The sequence below is a fragment of the Vanessa atalanta genome, chromosome 17 (genome assembly GCF_905147765.1).
Source record: "Vanessa atalanta chromosome 17, ilVanAtal1.2, whole genome shotgun sequence".
NCBI classification, from domain to species: Eukaryota; Metazoa; Arthropoda; class Insecta; order Lepidoptera; family Nymphalidae; genus Vanessa; species Vanessa atalanta.
Window position 1 is genome coordinate 8,487,833 of NC_061887.1, and position 21,222 is coordinate 8,509,054.

The 21,222-nt window shown below is 29.8% G+C and overlaps 3 protein-coding genes across 4 annotated transcripts; all 3 read right to left on the reverse strand.

The window, feature by feature from the left end:
• Window positions 1–2,915: 2,915 nt before the first annotated feature.
• Window positions 2,916–5,281, reverse strand: LOC125070250 (TM2 domain-containing protein almondex). The gene is made up of 4 exons (XM_047680042.1): window positions 4,992–5,281; window positions 4,632–4,870; window positions 4,121–4,242; window positions 2,916–3,258 (listed from the first exon to the last, which is right to left on the reverse strand). The coding sequence occupies exons 1-4, from the start codon at window positions 5,101–5,103 to the stop codon at window positions 2,979–2,981; spliced, it is 753 nt and encodes a 250-aa protein (XP_047535998.1). The 5' UTR covers window positions 5,104–5,281; the 3' UTR covers window positions 2,916–2,978.
• A 636-nt stretch (window positions 5,282–5,917) lies between these two features.
• On the reverse strand, window positions 5,918–19,119 carry LOC125070230 (early endosome antigen 1-like). Of its 2 annotated transcripts, XM_047680002.1 has the most exons (19): window positions 18,875–19,119; window positions 18,572–18,683; window positions 18,115–18,230; window positions 17,962–18,032; window positions 17,826–17,888; window positions 16,476–17,642; window positions 15,362–15,428; window positions 14,634–14,732; window positions 13,786–13,916; window positions 13,092–13,167; window positions 12,241–12,315; window positions 11,679–11,728; window positions 11,496–11,593; window positions 11,198–11,381; window positions 10,394–10,517; window positions 10,059–10,225; window positions 9,358–9,562; window positions 6,480–8,041; window positions 5,918–6,392 (listed from the first exon to the last, which is right to left on the reverse strand). In XM_047680002.1, exons 1-19 carry the CDS (start codon window positions 18,880–18,882, stop codon window positions 6,010–6,012), a joined length of 4,758 nt encoding a protein of 1,585 aa, XP_047535958.1. In that variant the 5' UTR covers window positions 18,883–19,119; the 3' UTR covers window positions 5,918–6,009. The 2 variants fall into 2 exon arrangements, with proteins under 2 accessions (XP_047535958.1, XP_047535957.1); XM_047680001.1 differs by having other exon boundaries at window positions 16,476–17,888; window positions 18,875–19,118.
• Window positions 19,120–19,353: 234 nt separating this feature from the next.
• On the reverse strand, window positions 19,354–20,979 carry LOC125070248 (WD repeat-containing protein 91). The gene is made up of 4 exons (XM_047680041.1): window positions 20,641–20,979; window positions 20,393–20,542; window positions 19,877–20,082; window positions 19,354–19,639 (listed from the first exon to the last, which is right to left on the reverse strand). Exons 1-4 carry the CDS (start codon window positions 20,882–20,884, stop codon window positions 19,409–19,411), a joined length of 831 nt encoding a protein of 276 aa, XP_047535997.1. The 5' UTR covers window positions 20,885–20,979; the 3' UTR covers window positions 19,354–19,408.
• Window positions 20,980–21,222: the final 243 nt, after the last annotated feature.

Here is a 21,222-nt window from a genome sequence, read left to right on the forward strand (position 1 = left end):
TTTCTAAACATTAACTACCAGCGGCGTATTATAGATAAATATCATGATACTTATAATTAACAGATTTTAATTTTAAATAACAACAATCCGTCTGGGTAGGTATCTTCCAGGTGGGATTTAATTACAAGAATAGGTCTACGCAGGTTGAACTCTGCTCTTGAACCCTAATTGTACTTATCGATATGAATAAATTTTTAACTGACTTCAAAAAAGAGGATCTGTATTCGGCCCGTGTTTACATATGTTTGTACGTTCGCGATTTCCTCGAAAAGTACTGATCACATGCGTTTGAGCTTTTGTTATTTTAATACTTGTGTTTCAATGTAGGTTTTAGTTTATAATATATTCGGATCTGTTGAAGATATTCGGAGATAGAGTACGGTACTCTTCAATAGCTAATGACCCGTGACTGACTGCTGTGATGATATGCATTTTTATCGCCAATTCTTAACATTCGTAATATCATTATGTGTTGATTAGTAATCTCAGATTATACATACTCCTTGGATGTCAACTCTGATCTCTTTGGTTTATGTATTATGTTTGAATTACTTTAAATTTGTAATGTTAGTACATATTTGTTCAGATTTAATTGACATATTTTATTATTCCGTAAAAATTACCAAAAAATTACTTGAAGAAGTAACATGTAATAAAATTGGAGTGCCGGTTTATAATATTACAATAACCGCGTTTTACTAAATGCATATGTATGTTTACACGTAACATATATCTAAATAACATTTTTTACAATTTTTGTAAATGTTTGCTCCGGCTAATCTCTGGAACGGCTGAATCGATTTTGACGGAACTTTCACTGACAGATAGCTGAAGTAATAAGGAGTAACTTAGGCAGCTTATTTTATAATTATATGTAAAATAATAATAAAGTCGTGCTTTTTTTATGAAATACAAACGCGCACGAAGTCGCGGGCACAGCTAGTTTTATATAAATTTCATATTAATTACATTTCAACAGGAATTAATTCAAAAATGTTTGAGTTAAAATAAAAATGTACTTATCAGTTCTTAAGTGTCTTTTTGGTTTGAAAGTGATTCCCTTAGTCACATCTACCATTCAAGATAATGCTTGATACGAGAGGGAATAAAACACTAAAAAGTCCTTATAAAAATGAAATCTTAAATTTCACTTGACTTTTGAGTTTGTGTTGTTTGAAGGCGGTTTTTTCTTCTCTGAGCGAAATAAAAAACATTTTTGTCATGATATCAGCGTTGTATCATTGTAAAAGTATGTCAAATATTAAGTGTTTTATATTTCTGGATTGAACTCGGAATCATCGGTTAGTATACACACATTCTAAATAGGCAATCTCTGCTTCCACTGGGCTTCGTTATATAGGATTTTTATTATATATAAAAAATACAGACGAATTGATAACCTCCTTCTCTTTGAAGTCGGTTAAATATTATAAAAAAAATTATTTATGTGCTTGGCTCGTTGTCATGACGTATTTTTTCATCGAGTTTCAAACCAAAACGATTTTAAAGAAGTTTCACTTCAAAAAGATTAATTGTAATTCGAGTTAAAGTTCCAGATATAAATACATGCAGAATCACTCTTGTAAAATTTAACACACGTGCTTTCAAGCCCCATACAGACTAACATATACGAATATTATGCAATTTCAACAATATTGCAAACATACAGTTCCAATTGATAGCCTCCTTTTTTGAAGTCGGTCAAAAAGTTTACAGCTTATCTAACTAATTACAACTAGTCGCCAATAAAATTTTAGATGCTCGCATTGTGATTTACACTGGGTTCGATTGAAAATAAGTGTAAACAGTATTGAGTAAAAGAGATGGCATGGCACAATAAATAATTACGTTATACACATGCAAAACCATGCATACTATATTTTTAAACCAACGTTATTACGCACTCGCAAAGATAACGTTACTGTATTTTACCGGTACTTAAAACTCCAACTCAAATTACTTTATTCAATATAGAACCATTGCACTTACTTATTGATAGTCAAATTAAACACTACCACCAGTTCTGTAAAGAATACACCCTGACCTGAGAAGAACCGGCGAAAGAAACTCAGCGGGTCTTTTTTTTGTCAATCTTATCAAATACATACATTGAATATGAATACAAATAGCCAGGAGGCGATCGTTTCATTCCCAAGTTTTCTATCAATCATAAACTCACTAATTGTATAGTAACCGTTCGCACACAAGCGTTCCTTAACAATTTTTTTAAATTTGGCAATAGAAGCACTTTGAACGCTTTCTTGGGTTTGGGTTTGGTTTGGGTTGGGTTTCCTGTTGTAGAGCCGTATATATTGCCCCACAAAAGATTTACTGACTCTATGCAGTCGAGTAACAGGAGTAACAAGCTTGTGTTCGTTCCTTGTACCAATGCTATGAAAATCACATTTTCTCATAAAATCATTAATATTTTTCCGTACATACAAAAAAAATTCAGAATATATATTGAGAAGCAACAGTCAATATCTTAATATCTTTAAATATATACCTTAATGATTCTTTGACTCCTAGGTTTTAGATTGCGCGAATAGCCCTTTTCTGCAGCACAAATATAATACGGATAGCGGCTGCGTTACCCCAAAGCATAATACCGTAAGACATTATGAATTACTCTGAAAGTAACTGAAATATACTAAGCGAGCCGTATCAACATCGGTAAATAACCTAATTTTTTTGACCGAAAATGAATAATGAATAATGAAAATCCGTTAATATATCCCATTGCAACTTGGCACCAACAGTAAAGAAAAGACCCTGATATTGGTATTTGGTATATCTGCTTAAGATTGATAGACTTCGTTTCAACAGATGTCATAGATTTGAGCATGGATGAAAACCCAAATTTAAATAAAACCCTAGAAATATAGAACCGATAATTTATTGAAATAAAAAAACAATAAACAAAACATATAATATTTTATTACAACACCATTAAACAGTTACTAATTAAGCCTACTAAATTAAATATAAACAGATCCATCAGCTGGACCAAGATGGTGAATGCCAATAAGGAGTGCATCTACTAGAGTCCAAACTCCTAATCCTCCAAAACTAAAGAGTTTTCCAATTCCTTCTTGCCAGTGTCCAAGATAAAATCTATCTGCACCAAATCCACCAAGAGTTAGTGCAAGGATGAGAGCAGTGCCCCATCTAGTCCCCGATGTCCAGGAACAACGAACTTTCTTCAAAAACCTTCGTTTTCCTAAGCACAACACATCATCAGAAACAGTGCAATTAGTCCTGGAAAGAAAAAACAAAATGGCAATTAAGTATTTTTAAAGAAAGCATTTTTTCTATAAATACATACTTTATACATTTAGTAGGTAGCTCCTTGATTCTTCTACTCACCATTATGAAACAGTATTTTAAATCATACATCTAGAGGCCTAAAGAGATTGGCATACATATACATATATAAAACAACTTTATCAAAGATACTGCACCTGACTAGACTATTTTAATGGATACAAAAGAAAGGCACTATAAAATCCCAGACAGACTAGACATATTTTCTAATCTAAATCTATCTCTTTTCAAATCTAACATAAGTACTATATGTTAAGCTTACTGTACTGTGGAAAACGAACACACCTAAAGACATATTAAAAATGAATAAATATTACGACCTCATAAAGGAGCAAACCAAAAATGGAATTGTTAGGGAGAGGCATATAACCAAATCTCACTATAATTTTTTTAAAGATCTCGGTCAGCCGGGAACTGCCGCAAATTCTATGTAAGAATGAGTATCTGAAGCTGTAATAACAAGTTACTACCAAATTTCATTAGGCAGGGAGCCTCCCTAATTAAAATGAACAGTGAAGGTGTGAATTGATGTGAATACCAATAGAGCCTCTTAAACCTACACCCAGGTTGTCCGTCTGTCTGTTTGTTGCTAACACACAGACAGCCACAGCCAAACCGCTAAATTTAATGAAATTTGATATGAAGTTGTCTTGCACTACAAGGGATACCATAGGGAACTTTATACACCTAACACCTAACAATCAAGCCCTTGCCGAGTGAAGCTTTATATAATACATAATATTTAAAATAATTTCTGTTCCACAACTTTTGTGTAGGAGACATACTTAACACTTACAAGTAGAACCTTGTTGGTGAAGCCAATGAATTGCAGTTAGCTTTTTGTTCACATCGATGTTCCCATTTCTCAGTTTGATAGCAGAAGCGACACATTGCTGTTCTATTGAAAGTTTTAGAACCCTGCGAGAATAAAATTTACATTTGATTTTGTTTTTACAATAATACAATAATGTTTTATTTTTGTACCAATGTAAATGAACATGTTTACCTGTGTCTAGTTTCTGAAACATACATTCAAATTCAGACTAAATCTTTTACTCATTTAACTCAATAGTCAAAGCATAGGTTACCCATTACATAAAGCTCATAAATAATAATTTTGGTTCAATTCAAATTAGTTTAAACTGATTGATCAAATTTCCAGAAACTGGACATTAGAATACATAGTGATGAAGTAAATATGATAATTGCAATAATATAATAATTATTCTTGAAGACATATGACTTATAGTATCAGGGTGAATATTCATATATATATCTTACATTTTACTTATCTAACTTAAACTTACATTACATATAATCTTCGATTTTACAACACAAGTGTAATTGTATATACTTCCATAGACACAGTCAATATCTCTGTTACAATTAATGCAAGGGTAGTTGAGAGACAAGCACTCGGGTGCATTATCTTGATCCAGTGGGCAGCTTTTCAAATATTCATCATTACTGTTAAAATTTACTAGTTTATTATTTGCATCTTCTTTTGTTTTGCTATGTTTACTTTGAATATCCATGTCATTATTTGCTAAAACATGACGAAGTTAGTTAATTATCGTTTTACAGATGTAAAACAGTAATTACTTATTTTATTAACAGTAGAGTTTTAAACATGTTACCCACAAAATAGTATAAAATATGATACTTACCCAAGTCTGTTACATGAATTGTATTGAATATAACTAAAAGGATTAAAATTAAAGAATCTTTTAAGGCAATCCTTAAGGGCAAGAAGGTACACATATTGCAAAATTTATACATAGTTCACAACAACGAAGAAGTAGAAAAAGTCATGATGAAAGAAAACTAAAACAATATTTGTAATGTGTTCATTACACACGTCTAATTGATATCTACATTCTACGTCGACTCAAAACAATATATTGATTCCTAGTATTTTGTTGATTGCAAATTGTTGTTTATATTTTTAAATGTCAATTCTCAAATGTCAATGTGTAATTAGGGATGATATAGGTTCGGATAATAATATAATAGAACGAAAGTGAAGATGTAAACAATATCAGTAAAAAAAGACACATTAAATTAAAAAAATATATACTATTTATTTTATTTACTACGACTAATATTATTAATATTCCAAACAATTATTTGTATCATTTACATCTTTATACGTCATACCAAGACTTGTCCTTACTCGTTCTTAAAACATGTGAAACCCAATTAATCTTCATTTTTAAATACATGAAAGAAGATTAATAAAATAAAATTGTTGGTTCAGGTAAGCACTAAGCCCTAATTTGTTAAATGTTGCTAGCTTGTTCCGTAAATAAAGTTTGAGTGATCTTAATATTTTTAATTTAACATATCACACTTTATGCCTTTGAAACTTGACTATAAACCTTTGAAAAGCTATTCACTTCATAACTGCTACGACTTTCAACAGTTCATAATAAGAACGAATACTTTCCCAAATTAATGAATATTAGTTGTAGTGAATATATAGGGTTATCGACTTATAAATATGAATGATTTTTTAAATAATTGAAACAAATTGTGTACAGGGTATATTATTAATTTATTATATAAAAATTGCTATGAATATGAATAATTTGTTTTTAAGCCTTTCAAAGGAAACATTAACACATAAATTATTTACTGAATATATAATTATTAATATAAATCAATTAACAAATAAATAACATATGACTAATTAAACAAACTCTGTGAATCTAAATCATTTCTCGTATCCATATCATTACTGGATTTTCTTGTATTTTCATCATTTTCTTTAGATATTTCTGTAATAGTGGATAGATCAGGAATGGCACATGTAATAGGAAATATTTGGTTTAAGTTGGCGCCGAAGCTTATAGGGGCCATTATGTTTTGGTTAATGTCCAAGTTATTAGTATTAGAAATTTCATCTTCCGAAAGAAGATACCATCTTGTATTACGCGTTATCTTTTCGGGAATTTCACCGGATAAGTCTTCTGTTATGAGACTGTCTGGAGGCGACAGACTTCCTAGAGGGGTATGATAGACGGTGGCGCTAGCACTTTCGGCGGTTTTGTACTCCGGTACACCGATTACTAAAAATATAAGAGATATTATAATAAAAAATGTTTTTGTTTCAATAAGTTAAAAAACAACACTATTTTGCTACACATTAAGATTACCTTTTTGAAGTACAGACACATCTTGAGCATCACTGGAGAATAACTCGTAGGCCATTTTATCTGGTACATTGCCGAAGAACTGTGGGATGTTTCCATCAAAATCATTGGAGTCAGAATCCAAGGATATGATTGACTTAGTGGCATTCTTAATTATTTCAATGCTGTCTCCTAAGCATTCATTGGCGTTAAGACAAGTTTCGGAATGATTATGTATAAGATCAACGCTTTCATTAAAAGTATTAAGAAATACACCTGACTCAACATCATTTATGCCACTATCTGTATGGATAGAATTCTGTTTATTTTGAATATTCTTTTCTACAACTTCTTTTGATATCTTTTTCTGTTTCGGTTTTGAAATTTTTACCTTTATGATATCTTTTTTCCTTCTCCCTCTAGGTTGTTCTGTATTTTGAACAGAATTATTCCTTTCAAGTTCCATGTCTAAATCTTCAGAGACTTGGATCATAGGCGGGCATGACTTCCGACTTGTGTATGAACAGGTCTCCATGTGCTCTTCTTCAATGCAGGGTTCGGTGTTGGCTAATTTTAGTTTACGTGTGCTTTGGCGTTTGCGAGGCGTAGAGCTTCGTTTTTTAGATTTACTAACTTTAGTATCTACATTTTCTTTCATCTCTACATCTTTGCAATTTTCCATTAAAATATAGTCGCCTTTCATATTTTTCTTAGCACTTTCCAAAATTAAATCTCTTAGTTTATAGTGAAAGGAATCAGACAAGGTTGGATCTGTAATGTTAACTGTATTTATTTTATTGAGAAACGATTCAGACACTGCTGCAGTTGTTTTAGGCACATTTAAATTGTAATGGTATTCTACACCATTTTGCGTGGTCGCTTCAACACCACAGTCCCGGTCCATCAGCGGCATAGTTACATCTCCGTCTGTTTCCATGAGCTCATTTAACATTATATGTTCGTTTGGATCGTTTTCCGGGCGCTTATTTTCAAGCAAAGAGTCATGTGAATTGTTTAATAAAGATTTATTTATTGATATATTTTCCACTATTGACAAAACTGGCGAAGTTGGAAGTGTTACATTGCTCGAACTATCAGTGTTTGTATGTCGAAAATTTTCTTTTTCTTGGCCTTCCATGTCGATTTCAAAATCGGAAATCTGTTTACAAATTTGATCGCTTATGTATTGTAATTCGTCTGAGATCGGACTCGCTTCATTGATTTTTTCAAGTTGAGAAGAACTTTTATTTCGTAATGTAACGTTATTCATCAGTAGTTGGTAAGAATCTGATTTATACACATCCGATTTTAGAGTCGAGTTTTGAATTACCATTGACTGTAGAGGAGGTCCCTGGTAAGAGTTACTCGACTCGCTTGTGAAGTCATCGGTCAAATAAGGAGGGTTTACTTTTTGAGAACGACTTTGACTTCTAGTTCTATAGGGTGCTAATGTGAAGCTCGTTCGTTTCTTTCTTTTTAGATATGTCTTTACGGGACTGTCGTCCGAATCTTGATAACCTTGCGTGCTTTCTATAGAATTAAGGGAAAGGTTCTCTGGCGAGGAATATATTTTGAAGTTCACCGAACTGTAGGAAGAAATATAAAAGCTTGTAGCAATGACATGCAAATATGTAAATGTATGCAGAAGCTAAAGTGCAACAAAAACAGCAAATGCGGCGACATGCAACACTAATGGAAGCAGGTTTACAAGACGAACTCGTGCAAAAACACAAATACATGTAAAAGGGAGTGTTTTCAATGAATAAAATCTTTATGACCGATTTATCAAAAAATAATAAATTTAAATATTAAATATAACACTGATATGCTTTTGAATTGCTATTTAATTAAAAAAAAAAAGTAAAATCGATTTAGTGTCTGTTAAATGAAAAACAATATGAAATCTATATATTTATTTATATTACCTGCTCCCATTTATTTAATGGAATCGTTTTTATCTGTCTAGCTCCTTTAACTACTGCTTAAATTAATATTACAAAATTTTGAAATTCCTCTTTTCGAAAATACTATCTTTTAATAATAAGAAGAAAGATACGACAAATGTAATGTAATTCCATGATATAAGATCAGTTAAAACATAAGTTCTCATTAGTGTAAATGTCCTAATACTAATCTTAACCTAATATTTGACTACAATGAGATACCAATTTATACTTTATAAGTAGAAATGACTAAAAAGAATTCAATAAACAATAGACGAATTTTCTTAAGCCGAGGTCATCTTAACATATAAGTTTTTATTTTATTCACAAAATAAATTTATTTAAAAATATATTGTTTTTCAGCTATTAAATAACACATAATATAAATATATGATTTTACAAAGATATGTTAACATAATAATTCATTTATATAAAAAATATAATTGTTAATGTTAATTAAAAACTATAACTTGTGTTTATATATATATATTTAAAAGTGTATGTTTTATTAGTTATTTGTGTTCATGCATTATATTAATAGTTAAAATAGTCATTACATTTTAGTTTCATAAAAAACTTGATGAAATAATTGACAACTTAAGTGAAAACGTGATTTTAATGTTTTGAATCAGAGTCATTGGTAGCTCAAAGTATCAAGCTTATTAATTTTTTATCTTATTATATACATATACAGACAATTTTGATCTTGTAATTATAAAAAAGTGGACCACTCAATATGGGTTTAAAATATAATAAAAAGTTTAATATATTTACAACATATTGTACTTCTAAAAAGGTTTAGTATTATGTTAATAAGTCCAGGTCAAACTGTTTATCTAAAGGAATTGCATTTGCTCAAATGATGGGAAGTTATAATGAATAGTTTTGTTTACTTGTGTGTCAACGGGTTCCCTGCAAATTTTACAAATCTTAAGTTTATTTAAAGTTACATCCACTACCTGCTAGATTTTCTCTGTCTTGTATTTTTTGTTACTTTCTGTGATCTGTTGTTGGAATACGATTTTCTAGTCGCTGGGGAACGTGATGGGAACTTGTACCTAACGTCTTCGTCTTGAGGCTCTGAATCCTTTGTTGTGTCTACTAACGATTTTTTAGCAGTTTGTCTTGTTTTAATAAAATTATCTTCAGTTACGTCAGTAGAATCTGTGAAAAGAGATAGTTTGATAGAAAATTCTACTTAAATATACTATGGTTGAAGTTTTATATCATTTGTCTATTATTTGACATTTAATTCTATAGATAATAAAAAGGCATATCTAAAGAATATTATCCCTAGCGGTTTCGGTCGCGTTTTAGGGATCGGTGGTCAGGTGTTAGGCACAAAAAAGTAGCTATATCTTTCCTTGTTCAGGCTGCTTCATATCAAATTTAATCAAATTCAGTTCAGTAGTTAAGTTGTAAAATAATATATAGATAGACAGACAGACAAGAGTTACTTTCGAATTTATAATATTATTATTGCCAATGATACAATATTATGCACTACAAACGATTCTTAATTAAATGTGTTGATAATAACTTAACCATGGGGGGACATAACTAATACTAGTTTTTTCTTATAATATTATAATACATACGGTATTATAATATTATAAGAAAAAACTAGTATTTATTTAGGTAACATTTTAAATTGAAAAACCTGTTGAAATCTTCTTTGGATTCCTAGTAGATTTTTTGGTTGCAACAGAATTTGGTACTGTTGGAGTGCCTACTTCGTCTGGTTTAGCTTCAGTTTCTTCAACTCTTGGTTTCTTTGCTGGGCTTTGTTCAGTAGCACTAGTTTGCGATTTTTTTGGTCGTCCTCTTCTGTAATTTAATATTTTTTTGTAATCTTAAAGTACTGTTATAATGTTAATATTATTTAATTCGGTAGATTTAACGAAAAAAGGCTTAGAAAAATAAAATGTACAATTTTTTTTTATCTAAAGAATGTTTTATATTAAAATATACGTAAAAAAGAGTGTTTTAATTTACCTTTTTGTGATATTGTTCTCCGTTTTTTGTATCTCTTGTTTAGGTGTGGGTGATTTTTCCTTTTCTCTCTCTTCTATTTCTTTAAAGATTTCACCTTCTATTTGGTCAACCTTTTCTTGTACCTCTATAAATTAATTATATAAAAATAGCAATCAACTTGTATTTTATGAATTACTTACATCCAGATTAGAAATATTACGATAAATTAAATTATAATTTAATTTATCATCAGTATAAAGAATGCTTAGATATCAATAAAAAATATATAGAAATGGAATGACTTAAACGGGATTCACATTTATACAAGATATTATTTTTATGCAAGCGATGTTATATACTGTTGAAGATTAGAGAATTTATGACTTTAAATTTTGTGACACTAACCTTCTACCAAGTAAAATAATTAAGATTCGTTGATATAAGAGCAAAACATGACATGGTGACTTTAAGCAGTAGCCCTATACACTCATAGAATATACTATTCAAATCATAGAATGATTAAAGATAAAAAACACCTTACATTTACATATTCTTTGCAATTTTCTCATAGCTCTGGTTATATATCTTTAGATATAATGCAACAGTATTCCACTTCACTATTTATATTTACTTCATTGTCGCCAACATTAAAAACGCCATTTTTTTTTAAATATTATAGATTATACACAAACTCGACCAATGACATCGCTTCAAATCAATATTAATCACTATAGGTGTAATTATTTTGTCACTTTATACACATTTAGTTAGCTAGTAGCAAAAACAGTGTTATATAAATTTTTATTTTATTATAATACAACAAACCTTCGTCGACGATCATTTCAAGTATAGGTGTCGATTTTCCACTAAGCTGCTGTGGCCCAGTGGCTGGTAGCTCTTTAACTTTTGTTGTCTCCTTGATTATAATTTCTGGTTCTTTCTGAAACAGCTGCATCACCTGCGCTAAGACTGGGTTGACGTGTGTCCAGTGGCCCTCCAATTGCACTTCCTACAATAAGTATATATATATATGATTAATATATATACGAGTACTTTCGTTTATTTTCTTTTTTCTTTCTATTTATACAAAATGTAACTCAAAACGTTTATAAATAAATCATACCTCATTGTTTTTGGTAAACTTAATTTTAACTGTTTTCTCTCCTTGTGTATGTACAGCTATTGGCTCAGCAACATCTTTATCAGTGGGCAATTTTTTATCTGTGAACATTAAACAGACAATATATAAATTTGCAATAGTATTAATATTATTAATGTATTTGAGCGATATTCGAATTTTTTTTACCTGTGGCTACTTCATTAACTTTCTTCGGATTGTCATCCCAGAACTGATTTCTGAAAAAAGGAACATTTATTATTTATTAATCTTTTCACTAGCTCTTGTGCAATTATTTGGGTTTATAAAATTGAATTCTATTTAGGTCGCAAAATAAAACAAAATGATCTACATTATTTTATATATATGTAAACAAACATATGTTACTAACATTCCTACTCCGAAATAAATCACGAAGGAACTCCTGAGATTATAATTAGACTGGACAACTCTTTTGATATAATAATATTGAAAATAACTGAAATATCCTTATGAAGCCATATGAATATAATTAGTTACTAATAACTCACTAATAATTAGTTAGTTATTAGTTAACATATGATTATGGGTAACTGTAACTGATTATACTGCAAAGCCCAGTTATGTATAAAGGAGGATAAATGAGAATTAAGTTTAGAGTCCTAAAGTGATTTCTAGTCATTTCTACATTATTTAAAACTTACATTAAGGCAAGTCAAACACTACTCATTTCGTTTCGGTCTGATGAATATGCGAGTTTCAAATTATTTACCTGGAAGTTGTTGCCAGTGCAGGAAGTCTGCTAATTTCTTCTTGCTCATTTTGCTCCTTGACTTGATTCAACAATCTGAAAATAAATAATGCTATATAGCAAAACCTTATCAGATTATTATAATTATTGTAACTTTTAAAACTATAATATTTATTTTTTACTGCTGTAAGAGCAGCATTTTATAAGGATTTTTAAATTAAATTTCATACTAGATCCGCTAACGATTTATTTATTTAAATATTTGCTATGATTATTTATTAATATGTAAGACTGTAATAACAATAAAAAACATAATATAAAATACTTCAAATGTATTAATAGCGAGGCTCCTGCTGTTTTAGGATTCCTATAATATGTAACGCAGTATGGGGATACATGTGATAGTGCCGATTGTTGTGGCGTCAGCCTTTTAAAATGGGTATTAAATTACCTAAAATATAAATTTCCCTTATTCTCAATTTAACATATTTATAAGATCTTGTTCAAAAATCCTAAATGTAATTCAATTTCTATGTTGAATGACGATATATTAAAAAAAAAAAATAGCAATAGCGCGATTATAGCGCGGTTTAAAGAACTATTAACGCCATCTATTAACAACAAAATAAAGTAACTGTTTTATCAACATAAATATGAATAGAAAACTTTGTATAATTGAGATCCTGTTAGTAATGCAGATAGGAAAATTACCTATTTGATGGCAAGACGTGGACCTTGTTTACGCTTATACTATAGTTTATATCAACTTATTCAATAGAATAATCGCAGTTTTAGGGTTTACTTTAAATAATACTAAATTATTTCTATGCAATATTAGTTGTTTGCTAATGAAAATTAATGTTACTATTTACTTTGTTAATTCAGCAGTTCTCTTCTTTTCCTCCACATATTTTAATTTCCAAAACGATTCTTCTCGTTCATTATCATCTGAAATTAAACAGAATACATGTTAGTTTTAATTGTAAAAACATACAGTTTTTGTATCGGTTACAGTATTGTTAAAGTAACAATAACCTGTAAATATCTAACTTCTGGGCTAAGACCTCCTCTCGTTTAGAGAGCTTATTCAAACATACTGCTCCAATGCAGGTTGGAAGAGATACATGTGTCACACAAAATTCTGACAAAGTTCTGACACACAAGTTTCCTCATGGTGTTTTGCTTCATCGTCATCGTGAAAATTCACTGGTGATTGCCATGTTTGCCTGGGTTATTTCAGTCTAAGTCATTATTTCATGATGTACATGTTAACACAGGGGATATTTCGACTGAATATTCTTAGAGATCACTGACCTTAAGAAAGTATATTGACAGGATTTGTCAAATACTTACCAAGTAAGTACAATGTATACTAAATTAAATGCAAATATAAATGTTTTTATTTTATAAAGTATTTCTTAACTATGTTATATCGATATTTATTTGTAGTTTTATTATTATAATCATCGAATTGTTGGACGGAATACCAAAAAAATATTAAAATAAAATAAGTAGATTAATAATTCGAAGATGCATTAGTCTTACGGCTAAGATTTTTCGACTTACTGTCTGGTGCCAAGTTGACGTAGTTTTTAATTATTTTGCCGTCCTTCACAATTGGATATATTTTCTTGCCGTACATAACGAACAGACCGCCTTCTTCCTCCAATGACAATATTCGGGCTGATTTAGGTTTTCTAAGAAAATAAAAAATTCATGATAAGGTAGGTGGTAGTAGTAGGAGATATCTCTATTATTAAAACTATTAAAGATATTAAAAGTATTTAATAAACGCTTTTAAATATTGTAATTTTTAAAAATAAGAAATAAAATAAAATTTAAATAAACAATATTCTCTTTTTAAATTGTAAATATTAAATGAATAAAATAATCTATATTGATGAATAATAGCAACTGAATTACTAGTAGGTTCTCTTCTTAATGTAATAAATAATATATGATTTCATTAATATTATAATTGAGAATAGGATTTATTTTATTATTTTAAAACCCTTTTCTCGTTCCCAAGTTATGAAATGTATTTTAAGGCTATATATTTTCAATTGAAGCTTCTAAGCTTACGGGTAATTCTTCATAAGAATATAACAATCAGCAAAAAAATAGTTAATTTGTCTATATCTAAACCTCATTGTCATATGTCAGTATTCCAGAAGACTATGATAGAGGTTCTAAGTAATATATAAGTGTTATTAGTAATTAAACTGAATAACTACTTAGTGATAATAAAACAATTATTTATTGCCAAGACTATATTATTTCTATAAATTTCAATTTAGCCATTGAGATATTTTAGTATCCTACTGGCGACATTATGATTTCGTGTTCAATAAAACTAATTAAGTTTAAAATTTAAATTGATTTTCGAACTATTTTAAATATTTTTTAATACTTACAAATATTTCCGAGTCTGTCTATTCTTTCGACCTCGCGGTGGAGAAATGTATTCCGATCCGGTATCCGAAGTCCAATCAGTTGAGTCAGAGCTGATATTGCTAGAAGAAGTAATTTTTATAATAATTATTAAAATTACAAAACTCTGTTATTTCGTAAAAGGGATTTAATTTTATCGTCGAAATAAATTTACCATGGATTTTACCATTTTTTATCGTGAGCCTGATTATTATAAGACCTCAAATAATAAATCTGATAGTTAAAGCTCTAGAATCTCTGAATTGGATTTGTATTGATATAATTAATTCGTTAAATTGGCATATTTTTAAATTACTTTTTTTACTTAGTACCATTATTCAAAATAACTTTACTTGGTGATATGGCTTTATGGGGACGTACCACCCGGACATCATATATATACTACCACCAATCAGCTATACTAAGTATTGTTGTGATCCGGTTTCAAGGGTAAGTTAGACATTGTAACTACAGGGACAAAAACGAAATTAACATCTCAGTTCCCAAGATTGGTGGTGCATTAACAATGTAAGGAATGATTAATTTTTTTCAGTGGACCCCTGGGCAATTTTCATCATGCCAGTGGCCATTTATCATCAGGTGGCACATTTACGTTTCCAAATGTGATTATATCTAAAATAGTAGGAACGTTCTGAAACACCGCCTATTTTAATGTACCTAATTGTATAATAATAGATTTTTCTAAACTTACTGTTTTTGTTTACGAGATGTTTGTTTCCTATACTTGTGACTACTTTTGCGACTTCTAGTTACTCCACCTGTAAAGATACTTGTTACGTAATATATATTAAAAGAAAGAAATAAGAAACCACCACAAGACAATAAATAAAAATATTAGTCTTATAAATTATTAAATTAAAGCCCATTAAGTGCAAATGATGTGTTAATATTTTCTAAAATTTTTAATGTAATATTAAATTAATTTATTTATGATTCTTATATGTGTAATACTAAATACAGATAAAGTTTTTTAATCATTGGTGATGGATCAGTCACTCTAAATCCACCCAACCGGTTGAGTTAAAAATATTTAGATGCTGATGACTGTCTTTTACTTATTTTTTTCATGTTCGTTTTTTATTTTACTAATGCTTTATATTTGAATGTTATTAATTTTAAAAGGTAAAAATGTACTAAACAGTTTTAAATATACTAAACAGTTTTTTTAATATAACACGACATGAGCGACGAATAGTTACAATAGCACTTAGCTTCCAATTTTAAGTAGTGTGGGTTTCTTTTCTTATAATGTTGATATATAAAATTATCAAACACTAATTTGGATTTATAAAATTTGATGAATTGTAAATAAATAAATAAATAAATAAAGCGAGCCTCAAATATGTCAATTCTTCATTTCTTCATGCATGCATAGATAGAAATTAGAATAGAAAAGTGTTTCCCGTTTCCGATAGTTCGCACTTCTTTGGACAATCATATTGAGCGTGACCCAAGAAAAGCGATATGGAATTTTGTATCAAATCATTACACAAGAATTTTACTCAGTTCAAGATCCTTGTTTCATTTATTACAACAATAGTGTAATGTTAAACATACAACAATAAATTTAAAACCTTATTATCAAGATCATCAGAACAAATTGTGCTTTGGTTATTCAGCAAAAAAGGCCATTATATAATCTTTACCATCTCCCATAAAATTTACTTATTTAAAATTCTTATATTAATTATATTCAAAGAGATGACCATATTACAACCACATAAATATGCCAATAGGAACAACCTTGCAACATGCAAGCCCCATAATATTTATAGATCACATTTTATCGCCATGCTTAAACTTACCACTTGAAAATCCAAACATATTTGCCAAGGCTTTGTCTCTATTTTGTTTTACTGAAGACTCGACAACTTTTTTCTGTTGTTCCTTACCACTATCACTAATGGAATCGGAATGAGACTTTAGTATCACAACCTCTTTTGCTGCATTAGTATTTGGTTTTTTTACTTCGACTGGTGTTTTCTTAACATCAGTACTTGCTTTGGTGTATTTGACACCAAAATTGTTTGTAACTTTTATCTTTTGGTCCTTCTTAGTTTCAGAGACTTCTTCCTTTTTGTTTTGTTTATCATTTTTGGTATTATCTTCAATATTACTTGTTTCAGAATCGGTGTACTTGGAGTTTGAAAATTGTTCAGCATACAAACTTACACTTTTTAAACATGGGTTCTCAAGCTCTTCTGAATTATTTTCATTATCTTTTAAGTTTTCAGTCTTTTTGTCATCTTGTTCTTTTTGTGGAGGTGCATCTTCCATTACTTGGTCACCTTTTGAATTTCCCACTAAGACTGGCTCCTCAACTTCTTCAGGGATTTTTTGTTTCAATGTGAGTGGGCTAGATCTAGTTGATGGTTTATTTTTGTTTTTGATTAATGTGTCTGTATCTGATATGGATAGTTTGTCTTTTTCCAGTCTCTTTTTACTAATGGCTGAAGATGGATTTTCTTGAGAGTTAGCTCTTTTCTTAGCACGTTTTATATCTTTATTCTTATCTATTGTTTTATTATTTATTTTTAATAGCAATGTTTGAGAGTTTTCTTTAAATCCTTCTTGATTATCAGGTAAAAGAGTATCAGTTGTTGTGTTAGAATTTTGCGTAGTTTCAATTGAGGTTTTTGGTTTCTTTACATCAGTAAGATTTACTTCAGTTGAGTTTCTGTTACTTTTAGTAGTGTTATCGTCATCACTTAGTACAATGGAGATTTCTTCATTTTTGTCTTTTACATTCAAAGTGTCATTCTTTGATAATGGAACCTCTGATTCTGGTTTTTGAGGTGACCCATTAATTGTTTTGCCTGGTTCATGAGTACTTTTTTCTTCCGAAGCATTGTTGGATTCCACATTTTCTGCAGACACCTCCGTTGTGTCTTTAACTTCGTCACCATTAAATTCTGTGTCTGGAATCTCAACTATTTGCATTTTAGGTTCATCATTTGATCCTTCACCATCATCTGTAGCAAAATCATCAAGAACTGCTTGTAACATGGGTGTTAAGGGTTCAGAATATGTTATTAGTTCTCTAAGAGACTTTTTCGGAGATTGATCTTTATCTTCAGAATTCTCATAACAATCATCTAGTACAAGTGTTTCTGTGGAAGCCCTTATATCTGTTTCTGACTGTTTAAGAAGCTCACCTGCAGTATTTGTTTCATTCTTGTCTTTACCGTTGTCAGGTTCTTCATTTATTATGCCTTCACCTAAAAATGATTGTATCTTATAAAATCCAGTATATTTTATTTTATTTTTTTTATATAATAAGTTGATACATACTTTCTGTGGTTGAATCTCGACTAGTTGATCTAATTTGAAGCTTGTTGTTTAGTCTTGCTTCTACATCATGTCTAAAAGTAAACATTAAATTATTTGAATAATTATAAAATTAGTAACCATTTGCATTTAACGCACTATCAAAAGTTAACTCACCCTTGTTTAAAACTTGCTATTTCATAGTTAGATAACTTGTAGTAAGGATTATGAATATCAGGTAATATTCTTTTAAGAAATGTCTCCTTTAAGCTTTGCCATGTTCTACTTGTAACCTACAAAACCAATAATAAAAAAATAAAACCATATTATATTTCATTTCATTTATTATATTTAAAGTCTAAAACTTTAAACCAATATGAAATTCTAATATTTTAAGTTCAATTCTCAGTTGTATATGCATCATTATAACTGAATTTTTAAATGTTTGATAAGTATGTGCCTTCATATATAATTTATAAATATACTAATACCATTTTATATATAGTATATTTATAAATTTAAGAAGTATTTTAGATGTTTAACAAATCTGCAAGCGATATACACAAACAATAATTCACTAAACATTCAGAATAGCTCATAAATTAAAAAGTAGTAAAAATAAATAAATACATACCTTTGAATCTGCTAAGTCCTTCCACATTTTCCTGCCTTTAATTTCACCAAAGGCTTTGTGCTCCGTTAAATATTCTACTATAGTTTTCATTTCCTTCATTGTATATGCTTTTCTGAAAGGAATAAAATATTTCGATAAATGATTGCACTTGATAAGACGTAACAAAAACAAAGCGGTCCATCACTTATAATGCTAACACTTTTTTAAGGATAAAATAAAATGTATAAACTTCAGCAGTTTTGATGTGTTATACGTATACGCTAAATTTATTTTATTATTGTAACAAGTATTTTGCAAACTTACCCCGACATTTTGGAGGGCAATTTCTACTCGTGGATAACAAAGCTGCTCTTCTTTAATATATTTAAATAGTTCGTTTTCAATGTTTAATGATCAATATTATAGGAAAAAAGAACTATTACTTATTGCCATACCATTTAATTTGTAGAGTTAAGAGTAGGTAAAACGACAAAAATGATAGCTTAAACCGGCTAAGCAATCAGTGTTTAGTGTTTGACATTTACTCCCGATGCCGACTGTAATGTAACACCGGTTGACAAGTACGAACGCTTACTTTCATAGATAAAAAATACTTAGAACTGAAAAAAGGTTAAAAAATCAATCTGGTGAAATAAATAAGCATAATTGAGGATAGTAATATTGCAGATTGTGATGTAAAGTAATATGTATATATAAAAATTAACAATATAGGATTACACTAATGAAGTAGAAACTAAAGACTTGGGAAAAAATAATAGGTTTAACAAAATATAGTTATTCAGGATGTTTTTTTATTATTTTATTATAAGTTACATTAGTATAATAATAAATGACGCCTTAATTTTGACTTTGAGATCTACCAGGTTTTCTGCCCATAAAGGGACTACCACCCATTTGTCGTAACAACCCTCTTAAACCTCGTGCTTCTCTGATTCCTCCTTCAAATTGTTCTGAAGGTATTGCAGAGAAATCATCAACTAATGGAAGAGGCCCAGTAAGACGTTCAGAATATTGGGCAAGCCGAGATTGGTGGCCAATTGGTGATGTCTTCTCAGTTGATTGTTGTGACTGTGGACATTAAACATCAAATTAATAATTTTATAATTCTGTTCTATACAAATTATGGTAAATTTTATTTAAAGGAAAGCTTTTATTTGTATTATTAGGACAACAAACAAGCTGTTTGACTAACTGACACATATACTTTTTTTTAATTTTGCTTTTATAAAATTAAAAGGCTTATATATGTGGTGCATTGCAGATGTGTACATTGGTTTAGTGGGTAAAAGTAAAACTTTTCCTAACTTTGCCTTTTAATGTAGCAATTTCGTCTTGCAATCGTTTCACTAGTGCTGCATCGTTTTCATAACTTGTTAGTGTTGGTTGTGGCATACATTGAAAAACTGTGGCCAGTAAATTATGCAGAGACACCAGTACACTGTCTTGCCATGTTCTTGTAAAGTAGAGGCTAAATGATGGATTCTCCTCAGGTTTTTGTACATAAGGTAACACTGAAAGAATTATAGTATATTTTAATAAAACAGTTTGCATTTCATACATATTAATACTAATGAGCCAAGATGGCCCAGTAGCTAGAACATGTGAATATTCAATTTGAGAAAAACTGCATATTTTTTGATGAAAATCTGCCACTCTGCCACACGAGTATCCACCAAAACGCATTGGAGCAGCCTAGTAGAATAAGCTCCTGACCTTCTCCTCTAAAAGTAGAGGAGGCCTTAGCCCAGCAGTAGAACTTTTACAGCCAAAAATATTACTTTTACTAAAGTATATCCCATTAACAGTTTATGAAATACTTACTGAACCAATCTCTCCATTCACTTTGACCTTGCAGTTCTGGTAGCATTTTAGAAAGGAATTCTGCTACTTTATCATTTCTGACACTTCCAGCATTTTGCGATGCAGTTACTAGATATAGCTTGTATAAACTGTATTCTATCTTACGGACAGCTAGAAAAATATTGATTGTTAATATGTATAATGTCATTTATGTAGGAGCTCTCAGCTTCTAGAAATGTAAATGATGTAGTTAAATTATTTGGACTTACCGGGTTGTACATGAATTTCTAACTTAGAGAATATTAGGCTGTCTAAATGTGACCAGTATTCTTTAAGTCCTCCGAGGTCTGAGACATTTATATAATGTATGATTTGTTCTACTATTTTATCAACTCTGAACCCCTTGTCTTTATCTGATTTTAAGTCGTTATCGAACGCTTTTACAGCTGTAGTAAATCCTCTGAAGAGTAAGTATTCACGAACTAATTCATCAATTAACTGAATATGTGCCATATTATATTTTATTTTGTATTTGTTAAATTTATTTTTGTGTTCTTGACTGCTTTATCTTTGTTTTTATTTATATAGAATCAGATTATTTGACAGCTGATGCCAAACATGAAATTACATGGAGCTAGGCAACTATCAAATGAACGCATTCGATGGTACCGAATCATAAATAAGTAATGAAAATAAAATCATAATTATTTTATTTTAATGAATCTTTAATTTAATATAGTACTAATTTGCTTTGTTTCGATAATGTTAGTTAATTTTATACGTAAATAGACATTTTTAAACTTTACATGTACATGTTTCGTCAACACCCAGCATAAAAAAATTGAAATGTC